This window comes from Balaenoptera ricei, chromosome 18 (genome assembly GCF_028023285.1).
Source record: "Balaenoptera ricei isolate mBalRic1 chromosome 18, mBalRic1.hap2, whole genome shotgun sequence".
NCBI classification, from domain to species: domain Eukaryota; kingdom Metazoa; phylum Chordata; class Mammalia; order Artiodactyla; family Balaenopteridae; genus Balaenoptera; species Balaenoptera ricei.
Genome location: NC_082656.1, coordinates 12,384,030 through 12,398,810, shown reverse-complemented (window position 1 = coordinate 12,398,810; position 14,781 = coordinate 12,384,030). Strand labels below are relative to the sequence as shown.

Genomic DNA, 14,781 nt, shown 5'->3' with positions numbered 1-14,781 from the left:
CAGGCAAGTTTGAGGGAAGTGGCTCTGGGTTTAATTTGCAGCGCTGCCTGGCAGGGAACTGGGTTGTGCTGAGTCCCTCTCTACTAAAGGAAATCACACTTAGGAAAAGGAGAAATGAGCTTTGGGAAGCTCTCTGTCAGCTTAGGGAGGGTCCCTTGGGGTGGTAGAGTCCCTTGCTCCTTTGCGTAGGTCCGTAGCCTTATGTAGTGTGGACCCTCATCATGTCTGGAGCACCAAGCCAGAGAGAAATGGCCAGTTAAAAATTAAAAATTAAAAAAATTAAAATTTCGTTCACTATTTCTAGGATCCCCTGATCTAGCCTAACTCTCAGAGGATAATCTCATTTCTCTTCACTGTGTCACATGTGCCACCTACAGAAGCAGCAGAGTGGAGGCTGAAAGGCCACTTGTGGTGGCGGGATTCACACACGGGGTGAAAACTGGACAGGCTGCTGCAAGGGCCCTCATCAGGGAGTTTCTTTCATTCTGAAGAAGGCAGAGGTGTTCTGTAATTAGAGGCAATTAGGAAACGCTGTGGGAAATGCCATAAGGAGCCTTTACCATACGGGAAGAAATACAAAGGAAAATTGAAATGACGATCATATTCTATAAAACTGTTTCTCACAGTTGTGGTGGGCACTAAATATGCTTGGTACTCCAGCCCAGGAGCACTGCATGCCCTTGGTCCCGGAGGAGGACTGAAGAGAGATGATGAACGGGACACAGTAATTTCCCCCTCCTAGAGGGAAAAACAGGAAGTGCATCTCTTACTGCTAACATCCCTTATTCTGTAATTCTCTTTGAATCTGCATAATTGAGTACATTTTCTATGAAGAAGCCAATAAAGGTACCTGAAAAGAGGTATGTGGTCAACTAAAAATTATTATTCTTTTTTTTTTAAGAATTAAAAAAAAATTATTTTTAAATTTTTGTCCACGCGGCATGTGGGATCTTACTTCCCCAACCAGGGATCGAACCTGCACCCCCTGGTTGGCAGTGCAGAGCCTTAACCACTGGACCACCAGAGAAGTCCCTGAAAATTATTATTCTTTAGTTTTCTTTACCTTCCCTGGCTTTATCTGAAAACTTAGTTTCAGGGAAAAAAAAAAAAACCTTTAGATAACATTGTCCATCAACTTTGTGAATGAGCATGAAGTGCAAATGTTCTCATGAAAAAGTTTAGCTCAGAGCAGACACGCCTGATGGTACCCATGACTACGGGAAGCAGCGTTCACAACAGCAAGAGTTGTTCTCGCTCTGTTATGAAATAATAAATCCATTGGTTAAAAGGCTGCATTTTTTCAAAAGAGATTACACTTCACATTAGAATTTGGTATTACTTTATAAGCATATGGGCATAGCAATTGGAAAAGTGACTTGAATTTTAAAACATAGGAATTTAAAAAAATGGAGTTGGGCTCGAGATTTATTAGCTACATGACGATGGGCAAATGAGGTAACCTCCCTCTGCCTAAATTCCTTCATCTGTTAGGTGAGGATAGTAATGCCTACCTTGAATGGTTCTTATAAGGATGAAATAAGAAAATGTACAAAAGCCCCCAGCACAGCAAAAAGCAAGCGCTCAGTTAACAGGAGCCACTGACAGAACGGTGTCCAAGCCATTGTCGTCTTGCGGGATGCAGAGCTGCGGCTGCTTCAAGCAGCAACTGGGGTACACAGCTTAAAAAGAGTTAGCTTTGGGGAGTTAGAGTGAGACCTCTGTTGCCTTCAGATTTTCATGGAGAAAAGGGTCAGTCACTTCTCTGGTCAGTATCCTTGTGATGTATTGGAAGTAACGTCAGTTTTTGAAAATTATTTGTACTAGGAGTTTCCTGATTAAATTTCACTTCAATTAGGAATTATTATTGAATAGCAGTTAGATTTGCCAAAGACTGCCCTGGAAATAATCTAGGCACTTCTGTAGTTACTTCTGTCAGGTCACTGGGTACCATTTGTTACCATCCTCCTGTCCTGGCTAAATGATATGACCAGGGTATATTGGCTGGTGGGTACTATTCAGTGTGCCAACCTAGTTATCAGTTGCCCTTTGGTGAACTGAAAGGGTTAATGATGCCCAACTATTTCTAGTGAGAGCACATTGCAACTGGGAGAATCAAACTCAGAGGTGCTTCTTTAGACAGTATCTGCATATCCCAGAGAGAAGACCTAGGAAAGAGGTAAGATACAGTTGAGCTACTTAAGGTGCTTAAGAAATGACCCTGGCAGAATATCCATAGGGGCAAGGAGATGGGATATATTTCTTGGTTTAGCATTTTGGCAGAAATCAGTTGGCATGTGTCACAGGAAAGATAAACAGAAGCTTTGATTTCCCTTCTCAAAATACACTTGGCTTCTTTCTCTGCACTTACCCCTTGGCCCTCATTCTGATTAGAATTTGAAGGAACAGGCTCAGTACTTTGCAGTTAGTTAATTTGGTGAGTCCATTGTACTCTCATCCCTGGGCTATTCAGTAGTTCAAAAATAAATATTGCAGCACTTGTTGAATATGTACCATGCATCTCTTTTGAGCTGCCTTTTATAACAAAGGGTAGTTAGTATTTACATAATACTTTGAAAGTATTTCAGAATAGCTCTTATTAATAATTAGTCAAATACATGGCTCAGCTGACAAGAGAAAAAAATTTGATTTTCTATTGAAAAATGTAAGCTCAGGAAGAGAGAGATGCACGTGTATTTGTGTATGTACAGTATTTGGGACAAATACAAGTCTCAAGGGACAGTCAGGAGATTAACTGGACCAAAATTCAGGGTGCCCACTGAACCAGGCTAAGGTTTCCCAGAAGTCTGCGACCTGATTCTTAGACTTCCGTGCAAAAACTGGAGGAAGCTGTGAGCAGCCTGAGCTTTGAGAACATTCCTGCCCCCCGGGGTGTGTGTGTGGCGGAGGCTTATGTGAGCTCATGGGGCTTTCCAGCGCTGACCGCCAGCCTTGGCAGCCACGAGGGGTCCAGTAGCGAAACTTGGCCTTTAAGTTTTCAAGGGCCTGTTGTGACACATATTCAGCTCCAAGCAAAGATCACTGTTTCAAGGGTGACTCAAGTCTGGGGGTCAAGTGGAGATGATGGGTGGGATCTATGCGCAGATCTGGCCCTTCCCAATTAGGGGGCCTGAGGGTGACACTAGTGCGGGTAGGTTGGGAGGGTCTGGGGATGGTCCTCCCAGGAGGGGCTGCATGGATGTGTCCTGGGTGAGAAGTGATGACAGGGCCATCACGTTGGCTTTCATGATCCTGGGAAAGGTGTCAAACCATGAGGTCACATCGAAGTGTGTGTACGGTGGAGGGGGAGGAACTGTTTCCCTTGCCTCCCCTGAGGGAGGGGGTCTCACGGCTCGGCCACACCTCACGTCTCCGCCTTGCACGTTTCCTGGTTCAGACCCGGTCCACGTTCTCTCCGCCTGTCCCCAGGTCCACCACCGACCGGCCCCAATCTCCAGACAACCACTCCCGGGGCCTGGGGAGGTTAGGGGGTTTGCTCCAGCCAGATGCACTGAGGTCGCGGCGGCGGGAGAGGGCGAGGGGAGGAGAAGGCCCGAGGCGCAGCCGTGGTGGGCGCGCTCTGCGCAGAGGGGCGGGGGCGCCGAGCGCGCACGCGGAGGAGGAGGAGGGGGCGGGGGAGCGAGTGCGCCGCTAGATCAGGGAGCGCGCCGCCGCCGCCGCCGCCGCCCTCCTCCGGAGAGAGGCAGGAGTGAGGCTGTGCGAAGCGCCGCATTTCGATGAGGAGCGGCCGAGGCGCGTCCCTCCGCTAGCGGCTGCAGCCCAGACGCCCGCGGTCCAGCAGCGGCCGCCGCCCAGCCCCGGCCCCGCCGCCGCCGCCCCGCAGCCCCGCGGCCAGGCCGCGCCCAGCCCCGCGAAGACAGCACCAGGAGGCGGCCCCCAGCGCGGCCACAAAGACCCCCGGCGGCGTCTCTCCGCGGACCGGTGCGTGGTTTGCCTTCGCCGGGGAAGGGAGCCGAGGGGCGGGCCGGCCGGGGGGCCCCTCCGGGGGCCCGGCAGCGCCCCCTCCTCCCGCAACCGTGGGGTCCGGGGGAGCTCGGGCGCGGAGGGCAGGCCGGCGCCCCCTCGGCCGCCGCCGCCGCCGCCCTTCCCGCCGTTCCTCGAAAGGAGCTGCCCGGCCGCGGCCCGGGGCAGTGTGTGCAGGCGGCCCTGGGGCTGCTGGCACCTGCGTCTTTTGTCTGGTGCCACCGGGCTGAAAACGGGGAGTCGGGCGAGCGGGGCCCCCATCTTTCGGCCGCCTTGTTAGTGGAGATGGAGAGCTAGGGCGGAGGAGCTGGGCCAGGTGTTTATCATTGTCAGAACTGGCCGCGGAGCGAGGACCAAGCGTGCGCGCAGAAGGAGTGGTCGGGCCGGGCCTCTTATTGTGTGCGTGCTTCCCCGTGGGCCCGGGAGGGTGGTGTGTGCTTGAGGACGGGGCGATGCGTGCGCGGGGGGTAACTGCAGTGTGGGTGCTGCAAGCACGTTTGCGGGGCCTCGAGTTCCCTCGGGGACAGCGGGGCTGCCCCGTGTACAAATTAGTACCTGCAGTGCTAAAAGCCTGCGGAGAGGAAATGGCATTTCCCTCCTAGCGGGAAACGCACGCACAGCCCCGCACGGCCCCCCACAAAAGAGGCCGCTGCTGAAAACCGGGTCTGCTCGGAATCCCTGCTGCATTGGGCCAGGAGATGCTTGCGGGAGATGGAGCGGTTGAAAGGTTTCATTCAGGCCGGCTTGCTCTCCCCGCCTCTGTGAATGTGTGTCCAGATTCTGGTGCACACGCGTTCAGCGGCCACACGGCAGGGTGTTCCATGAATACGTTTTATGAATGTTCCTAAATATATCTCTTTTCGCCGGGAAAGTAGGACAGCCTTTTAAGTATGAAATGTCACATGAATGCGGGTCAGAAGGATTTTAAGACAGGTTATATGTAGGAACAGTGTAAAAGGTATGCCCACATCCTGTGATATCTGTGTCCAGCGTGGTGCATGCACACTGAAGGTGTGTGTGCCTCTTCGTGCGTGCCTGTCCTTCCACCTACATCCTAATCCCACTGGCAAAATGTGCCTTGGGACCTCCAGATCTAGCATCTATTTAGATGTGGTAGCGTTTATGCCAAATTATTTGTTGGGGTGTGTGTAATCTCCAAAACAGGAACTCGTGTGGTCATCTAGAGAAGGATGAACACACAGTTTCTTCAGAATGGTGAGAAATCCCATAGAGAGCAGTCGAAGAAGCTGATTTCTTGGCCTGGCAGTGTTTATAGGAAAATCTCTCATAAGACCCAGGCCGGGTCTTCCCTACCCAAGCCTCTGTGAGCTCTGTGGCTTAGGTGGTGCGGTTACCTTCTCGGTCCCGGGACACATGGGTGTCCAGGCCCTTAGCCATCTATGGTCTGTGAACGCGTGGCTGTGCCCTTTAGCCAGCTTCCTTGCAGAAAGTGGGGACCTGTGGAAGCCCAGTGAATCTTCTTCAGGGGCTCTTGATTCGAATATATGACTAAGCCAATGGAATTGCTGAGCCAGCCAAGCAAGGGAAAGAATACCTATTTTGAAGCCGCACATAATATCTGGAACACGAGGATGTCTGGTGTGGTTTTTGACATTCATTTAGTGGTAGCTGTAGCCTTGAGAATGGTTTCACTTGGAGTGTGGTTTTTCTTTGTCACCAACATCGTTGCCTACTCTGGGGCAGACTCAGTGAAGGGAAGTAAAAGATGTGGGCCCTGCTGTGGTTGAACACATGATCCAGTTTGGAGAAATATACAAATAAAATCAACTTTTCTCTGTTTTAAATTGATTTTTTTTTTTTTTTTTTCCATTTGGTGTGGAATTCTTGGTTCTAGAAGCCTGTTCCCTCAAGGGAATTCCAACAATTGCTAAATTATTTGACCTTTGCAGATTGCGAATCAACAAGAGCCCCTTGGAATTAGATTGGCACTCTGGTGACACAATTGTGCCATCCTTTCTGCATGTCGTGCATGTTTTCTTTTGGTTTATTTGGATTTGGGAGGAAATGCCTAGGGTTGGAAGAATGATCACTGCCTTTAAAAAATAAAACAGAACCTTCAACAGCCAATCTGACCTTTATGCTTTACGAAGTTTGCAGAGTCTAGTGAGGTGGCATGGGTTTTTGAGTACTGGCAGCCTCATCCCCCCAACACACACGTCCCTTTTGGAAGACAAAAGAACTCCTTTTAAAAACGAATAATTAAAAAGAGTAGGAGCAGTTATGATATCATGGGCAAAATATTGGCTATATTAGTAGCTGTCTGAAAGATTGGATATCAACTAATAATTGTTCTGAAGTTATCTAACTTCAAAATCAATGCACCCAGTTCATACCTACCTCTATATGGTATATTTTTTCTGGAAAATGCAAATTTAGACTGTTAAAAGTTAAGTTATTGAGTGGCATGAGGCAGTTTTCCTATTTGGAGGAAAAAAATACACAGAACTAATAACCACTCCAGATTGAACCCCAGGCCACTGCTCCCTCCCCCCGTAAGGGTCAGCAGTAGAATCACGAGCAGGTGAAAACGTTGGTGGCCTGGTGACCACGCTGCCTGGTCTCTGTGCACACGAGGACGTCCTTGGCAGTTAAGTGGCCGGCCTGAGGTCACAGAGCGAGTGAGGAGTGAGGGCTTTAAACGCCCTGCTTTACATGTGATGATGGGCCAATGCCAGGGGCTTTAGGCCTCTGGGACAGAGTGCACAGGTCTGAAAGGAGGGAGTGCCAGCTTCAGAGGCAGTTGGAGTGAATCTGGGTTCAAGTCCCAAGGCCCTCAGTTCTGTCTTTGGGACCCTGGATGCATCCTGTACTCATCCTTAGTCACAGTAATATCCCCTCCCTCGTTGGACTGGCAGGAGGTTTTAGCATATTACACAGCAATTGATCGCCACGTAATAGTGTCAGGCACGTCATAGACATTCGATAAATGTGAGCTTTTTCCACTCCACTCATTTCAGGAGTGCACAATCTCTAGCAGTGCATGAAGCTTTTGAGCATGAATTTGTAGCCGTTCTGAATGGATCAGAGGTCAGTTTACTGAGGGTGAAGGAAAGGTCAGGGAGGCTTGGCAGTACTTTGGGTTGGTTTGGACTGACCTTCGGAAAGGTGACATCGTCTGTGTGGTGGGATTTGGGGAGCACTTGTAAGGTTCTTGCCCCCAGTTTTCCATTGCCCTTAAACTCTATTTCAGTATGCCTGAAACTTTGTCATTAAAACTTCTTTCCTTTGAATGTTGAGGTTTTCCCACTTTCTAGATTGCCCTGTTTAAAACACGGATCCCCTGTGAGGGGCAACAGCACGAGCCCTTATCAGCTAACCCCTGAGCAAGGATGAATGGATCCCACGGGCAGCTGCCGATGACAGGCCTCCATGGAAAGTCAAATGGGGACCGTAGGGGCACAGGTGTACCTTTCAGAAGGTCATGAGATGGAACTCCGTGGCGGGGGCGGGGGGTGGGGGAGTGAAGCTCACCTGGAGCCTCCCTTACCGGAGGGGGAGATTCTCTTCTTACTAGTTCTTTTTGTGACAAAGTCAGGAACAGAAAGGCAGATTTTATTAATAAAAATATTAATACTTATCACAGGATACACATTACCCTAAGTGCTGTATGTGTTTTAACTTATTTAATAGCTGATGTTAACTATGAGGTAGGTACTGTTATCTTTTCCACCTGTGATTCAGGAAATCGAGGCTTAAAGTTGTTTAACAAGTAGATTTCTCAAGGTTACGCAGCTCCTATGGGGTCAAGTCTCGGTCAACATCTTCAAATCTCGATTTCCTCAACCACAAAGACAGAGAGAGCCTTAGTGGAAGGAAAGGCCAAGTGCCCCAAAGAAGTAACTTCCATCCCTTCTTGTTCTCCTTGTTGCTGTGCTGCTTCTCCTTTTCCTTCTCCTTCTTTTCTGCCCCTGCCTCCTTCCCTTTCTCCTCCCTCCCCCGCCTTCCTTTTTCTTCTTCTTCTTTTTTTTAATCCACCTTATCTGAAGCATTAAATATAAGTAAATGAGTTATGGTGAGTCCACTTTTTAAGTAAATTTCAATTGAATATGTGAATATGTTGGAAAATCTCTTTTAAGTTGGTAGAATCTATAGATTTTTTGCTCTTGGTCTAGCCATGGAGAGTACAAACACTAGGTAAAATGTTTACAGTCTGACTCTTAAATGCTACCTGCCCTCTTTTGATTCCTGGTCCACCACCACTACTGTATCTTGTATCTTTAGCCCTGTAGTGAAATGAAAGCTCATTTCCTACCTACCCTTGAAGTCAGGCAAACCTGGGGCAGAGTTCTTGATTCAGGCATTTCTCAACTGTATTACTTGGAGAAATTTAGGAGAAATTTTTCTGTGCCTCAGTTTCTTCATCTGTAAATCGGGTTAATAATACTTTGAAAGGTTTGTTGTGTCTGTTGGAAATAATAGCTGTTCAAAGCCTGACGTGCTAGGCGGTCAATGCATACAGCCGTATTCTAACAAAACTGGGGTTGATTAATAAGCTGTTTCCACTGGGTCTGCCTCTTCTATTTCTTTGTCTTTTCTCTCCCAACTTGAGAATTCATATTAAACATATCATCGATTATAGCAATAGCTCCATCAGCTGCTCTCAAGCTGAGCCTTTCAAATCAGGGTGCTAAAATAACATCATTGTGTGGCTGTTTGTGTTTCTGTGCCTCCCAGGTTCAACTTTAACTCCGTCATGTCCTTCGGCAGAGACATGGAGCTGGAGCACTTCGATGAAAGGGATAAGGCGCAGAGATACAGCCGAGGGTCGCGGGTGAACGGGCTGCCCAGCCCCACGCACAGCGCCCACTGCAGCTTCTACCGAACCCGCACGCTGCAGACCCTCAGCTCTGAGAAGAAGGCCAAGAAAGTTCGTTTCTATCGAAACGGAGATCGATACTTCAAAGGGATTGTGTATGCCATCTCCCCAGACCGGTTCCGATCTTTTGAGGCCCTGCTGGCTGATTTGACCCGAACTCTGTCGGATAACGTGAATTTGCCCCAGGGGGTGAGAACAATCTACACCATTGATGGGCTCAAGAAGATTTCCAGCCTGGACCAGCTGCTGGAAGGTGAGAGCTGGGAGATACCTCCCAAGTGGCCCTAGGGCATATGGCCTCGGTTCCCTCAGGTCCATATTATTCTCACCGTCTTCTGCTTGATCTCTAAGAGACAGCATTCAGCCGTGTGGCTGTGATCCTTTCTATTCCACATGGTGGAGAGTTCACTTGTCTGTACAGTAGTGTAAAAAGAAAAAAACCCAACAAACCTAATGGTATTCAATCAGGTAGCTTATAGGAATGGGCTGAGGGAAAAAGTATCTTAATTCTACAGCATCCTCTCTATTTTTTCTCACATCCATGCTATGTTAATTTTAAAAGTCCATTTTTATATCTTTAATTACATAGTTCTAATTTATTTCTAGCTGCAAATTGAACTTTTGCTACCCCATGTCTGAAAGTACTTGAACTGCAAATAACTAATGGATCATGAAATTTTTGAGTTTTAAGGAATCTTAGATAGGTATCAAACCTATTAATTTTTATCACTGGAGACTGAGGCCCCCAAATTCAAGTGACATATGTCTGTGGTTACATGGTAAGATAGTGTTGATGCTGGACCAAAAATTAGATTTGCTGGCTATTCTTTCCAATATGATACATTTAAATTTTAAAATTATTTTAAGGTTTGACTAATTTTAAGTTTAAAAGGATTATTGTCTTTCTGTGGTATTTGAGGAGTTAATCTGCTCAGTTTATTTTTGTTAAGTTTAACGTAGGTTAACAGTGATTACCTATTTTAGACATTTCATGTGGAAATAGGACTATTTGGGTCCACGGATGAGGCCTGGTGTCTTGTGCAAGCAGAGTAGGTTGCCTCCTCTGGAATATACGTGTCTCAGGACTGGCTCTGTTTGAACAGGGCATGAGGTCTCTAATCACCTTAGAAATCATAAATGAAGTGAAATAACTTGGGAGAAAAATAACTGGGATTAAATTCATGCTGAGATGTAAATGAGGGTAGCCGATCCTCTTTGGAGAGTCGATTTTTCTAAGTTGAGGTCTCAAGGTCCTGGGGAAATATTAGTGCAAAGCAACACGGGAAATGAAGTTGGGAACGTGGGGAGAGCTTGATTTCACCCCGAGTTCATCTTTACTCCAGATGTATTTGCCCAGGCCCTGTAGTCTCTCTGTATCCTGGACGAATGCCATGCCCTGGCTGCAAACAGGCAAGCACTCTGGTCTTCCTTTGGAATCAGAGTTTGTATGTGATTCAGGGCTGAGGGCTTCTCTGTCTTTCTCCCATTTCTCTTCCCTTGACCCCTTGGCAGGGATGCCAGTCCAGTCACAGCATGACTGCACTTGAGAGGGTGTGGAGGAGCTGGGTTTGGTTATGTTTATTTTGTGGGAATTCACATCTCTTTTCGATGACTCATCACCCTGCCAAGATGCCTGTAGACTTGGCCTTTTTCCTTCTCAGATGCTGGAACTTCCAGTAAATTAAAGGGGAAGAATGAACATAAAATCTTTGTGTATCAGCTTTGATTTTTGTGCCTTGTCTTTTCATGGCCTTGGAAAATACAGGATAAATAATTTGGTGAGATATTCCAAAGGATCTGGATAAAGATCAAGTACAAAGTCAGGTGTATGCGCAGTCACCAAGCCATCCCTTTGAGGGCTGATGGTCTTGTAGAGAAAATATGCCAAGATCTCAAAGCACCTTCTGAGACATCCTGGGCTTGGCATTCTCTGGTCTAGAGTCACTTGTGCAACATCTGTGAGGGGGAAGGGTTACTTCAGTCAGTTTCTCACCCAGGATTGATTTCACTCAGAAGTGGCAGAGATATTCCCATGATTCCCATCCACCAAGGAGAAGGTGTGAGAGGTGGGAAATGACAGTACTTTATATCCAGGGACCAGCAAAATCATGGCATGCTCGCCACCATCTTCTTTGTCGGTTTTTTTAGCACAAAAGAACACCTGCCCTGAGAGGCTACTGTCCTGAGTGATGATGATAATGATAGCTCACAGGTATTGAGCATGTGTCTTGCACGTATGAACATTTTCCATTCTCACAGTGATCCTGGGAGGTAGGTGCTGTTATCATCCTCATAGTAAGATGAGAAAAGTGAGGCACAGTGTGGTCAAGTGATCTGCCAGAGTCGCACAGCAAGAAGTAGTAGAGTTAGGATCTGAACCCAGGAGGGCTGGTACCAGCACTTGAGCTCATAACTGCCACTAAGAAGATACTGAGTGGGGTATTCTTAGTGGCTTTTTAAAATTGAAGTATAGTTGATTTACAGTATTGTGTTAATTTCTGGTGTACAGCAAAGTGATTAAGATGTGTGTATATATATATATATATATATATATATATTCTTAGTGGCTTTTAAATGAAATCTTATTGTATTAGCTTCTTCTTGAAAACAAATGTTTTTAACCTTGACTTAATTCCAGGAATGACAGATACTGCTCCCAGAAACACTTTTACTATTTTCATTTGCCTCCAAACACCTTTCTCCTTGATCAATAAGAAGTTAACTGCAGATTGAATATTCTGATGTTAAAAAATTCCTTTTTGGAAAAAAATACCTTTTTCTGATTAAATAAATGGTAACTTCAGTAAAGTAGGTAAGTTCACTTATTGGCTGCATTTAAAAAATTTTTTCAGTTTAAACAGATTTTTTTTTTTTTTCATTTATAACACTGACAATTAGCCTGCAGCTGCACTTAGTGTTGAAATAGCTGGAAATTCATTTAGATTTGCCTCTTTGTCAATTATGTTTTTTGCTTAGTCTGATAAAATGCAAACCGTTGCTTCATATTCATCACTAGGTTCATAGCTCCCACTTTACATACTAATTTTATGTAAACGTCAGTGCATGCTATTAGCTTCTCATTTCCCCTTCCAATATGATAATGTTTGCGTTTTAAGTTAAATCCTTTTAGTGAGTGCTGTGACAAGTATATCTGACTTGTAATGGTTTTTTGTGAGTTTGTTCATTCTCACTTATCTCAGACTAGAAATTCTGACAATGACGTATGTGAGTTTCTTTATTTATAACGGTCTGATGGTCACTTTCACTGTTGTATTATTATTATGCCTAAATTTGGCTTAAAAATGTTGATAAAGCTAGCTCTTGGCCTAGAGTATAACTGTATGAGTGGGGCGTGTGTGTGTGTGTGTGAGTGGGTATATGCTTGATTGTGTGTCTATCTGTGCATGTATGTTTACATACACACACACGTTCACGCATGCACTTCAGAGTAGACCATGGATGACACTCTTAATTGTTTGCTTTCAAAATGGCCTTTATATGTTTAAAAAAACCCGTGATGCTCAATAAGGAAAGTTGAATTGCAGGCCTATTTCTGCAAGCGATTCACCTTGAGACATGGCCTCATTTTCCCAATATTGCCTCTTTTTACCCAGTTTTACACCATTTGTATTCCACTGTAGCTGTGCAGATGTTGTGAGGGTAAATGAAGGAGTAACATTTAAAACCTTTGAACCCTTAGGAGAAAGCTGTAATATACATCCCAAGCAGCAACTGATTGATTGGTTTTTCTCTATGGGTTGCTCAGGTGTTAGTGATGTGTGTGGAGGAATAGGCATTCCCCTTCCCCACACTTTTAAACAGACTTTTCTTTTTAGTGCAGTTTTAGGTTGGCAGAAAAATTGAGCAGAAAATGCAGAGGTTTCCCATATCCCCCTGCTCCCACACGTGGACACCCTCTCCCACTATCACCAGAGGGGTATGCTTGTTACAGTCAGTGAGCCTGCACCGACACGTCACTTGTCACCCCAAGTCCGTAGTTTACACAGGGGCTCACTCTTGGTGTTGTACCTTCTGTGGGTTTGGACGGAGTTATAATGACATGTATCCGTGACTGTGGTATCACACAGAATAGTTTCACTGCCCTGAAAATCCCCTGTGTTCTGCCTCTTCATCCCACCCTGCCCCTAACCCCTGGCGTCCATTGATCTTTTTACTGTCTCAGTAACATTTTTTAACATCTTGTGTGAATGTAGGTCTGAAAGGGCCAGAGCGTTCCCTTTAAGCATTAGGATAAAAACGATGCAAGGATGCTATCTTCCGGATATAAGTAAGTTAATTGGTACATGAGCTCTGCATGTATTAGAGACAAGTCCCTCTCTTCCTCGGCTCGCACGCATGCTGTGACCCCCCCCGGCCCACCCCTGCCCCACCATGGACACTGCCTGACTCCCGAGCCCCAGCATAAGGGCTTTTCCCAAGTCCCCATCAGAATTAACCTCTCAGGAATAAACCCAGACTTCACCCCACGGTCAGGGAATCTCTCTCCAACCATGATTTCCAGGGCCCCCAGCTCTCTTGGCAATTTTCCTTTCCCTTGACGTGGTGTCATCTAGTTTTTTTCTCTAATTCACTAGCTTACTCTGTGCCTCTCCCTGCTGCATTGAGTTGTTTTTTTTTTAAATTAAGTTTTGAAAAGCTATAAAACATGCCTCTCTAAAATTCCCCTGTGGCCAACAGTCTACTAGTAGTTTTTTGAGTATCCATCTCCTCAGAGATACCAGTGCTCGTTAAGAAGATACATATCAGTTGCCTGTAAGTTAACATACTGTGCTCACAGTTTGGCACCTTGCTTTGTGCACTTAACAATATAGCATAACACAAGTCTAGAACCACTGTGATCTTTTTCCTGACTTCAGAGTAACCCTTTTTACAAATGTACCATTTTTTATTTAACCAGTCTTTTATTGATGGGCCTTTAGGTTGTGTCCAATCCTTTGTTATTAGAAACAGTTTTGCAGGGAATATCCTTGGATGTTAAGTTTTCCACTCATGTAGGAGAATATGCATAGGATCAATTCCTAGAAGTAATATTGCTGGATAGATAGGTACAAGCATTAAATTTTTAAGAGCCATTGCAAAATTTCCCTTCATAGAAGTGGTACCAGTTTGTACTCCCCATTAGTAATATATGAGAGTGGCTATTTTTCTACAAGACAATGTTTTACCAGATGTTTTGTCATTTGCCAATCTGTTAAGGAAAGAAAAACATGTATCCTCTTACAGTTTTAATTTTCATGTTCCCATATGTATTGTCTTTTCATAGCTTTTGACCATTTTTCTACCAGGTTGGGGTCTTTTTTTGGTTGACTTCTAGGATTTTTTTTTTTTCTTTTAAATATATTAGCCCTTTGTGATACTAATTGCAAGTATTTTTTTCCACATTGTCCTTAGTGATTTTGTTTATTGTGGGTTTTTTTTTTTTTGCCAGATTTAACAAAATTATATAATCAAATGAATCAGTCTTTTCATTTATGGCTTGATTTTCATGCCCCTTGGGTCCTCTGTACTCTGAGATTATAAAATTGTTGCTCTTATTTTCTTCTAGTGTTTTTATGTTTTTATTAAAAAATATTCTAATGAAAGTCATATTAGTATAATATTTGAGGAAAGGATTCAGTTCTGTTTTTTTCCAGGCTACCTGCCTCATTTTTAAAAGTTTTTATTTTGAAATTAATTTGTACTTAATAGAAGTGTCACAAAGATAGAAAGTTCCCATATACTCTTTTTTAATTCGTTTTTTTTGTTTTTTTTGTTTTTTAAACTTTGGGTTTATTTATTTATTTTTGGCTGTGTTGGGTCTTCGTTTCTGTGCGAGGGCTTTCTCTAGTTGCGGCAAGTGGGGGCCACTCTTCATCACGGTGCGCGGGCCTCTCATTATCGCGGCCTCTCTTGTTGCGGAGCACAGGCTCCAGACACGCAGGCTCAGTGATTGTGGCTCATGG

At 45.2% G+C, this 14,781-nt stretch overlaps 1 protein-coding gene across 3 annotated transcripts in view; it reads left to right on the top strand.

The window, feature by feature from the left end:
* Positions 1 to 3,630: 3,630 nt before the first annotated feature.
* DCLK1 (doublecortin like kinase 1) overlaps positions 3,631 to 14,781 on the top strand; it is a 328,932-nt gene continuing 317,781 nt past the window's right edge. For all 3 annotated transcript variants that reach the window (XM_059902575.1, XM_059902574.1, XM_059902576.1), the window contains exons 1-2: positions 3,631 to 3,939; positions 8,677 to 9,071. In XM_059902575.1, the coding sequence (XP_059758558.1) occupies positions 8,696 to 9,071 (376 nt within the window). In that variant the 5' untranslated portion in view covers positions 3,631 to 3,939; positions 8,677 to 8,695. The remainder of the gene's footprint in view (positions 3,940 to 8,676; positions 9,072 to 14,781) is intronic.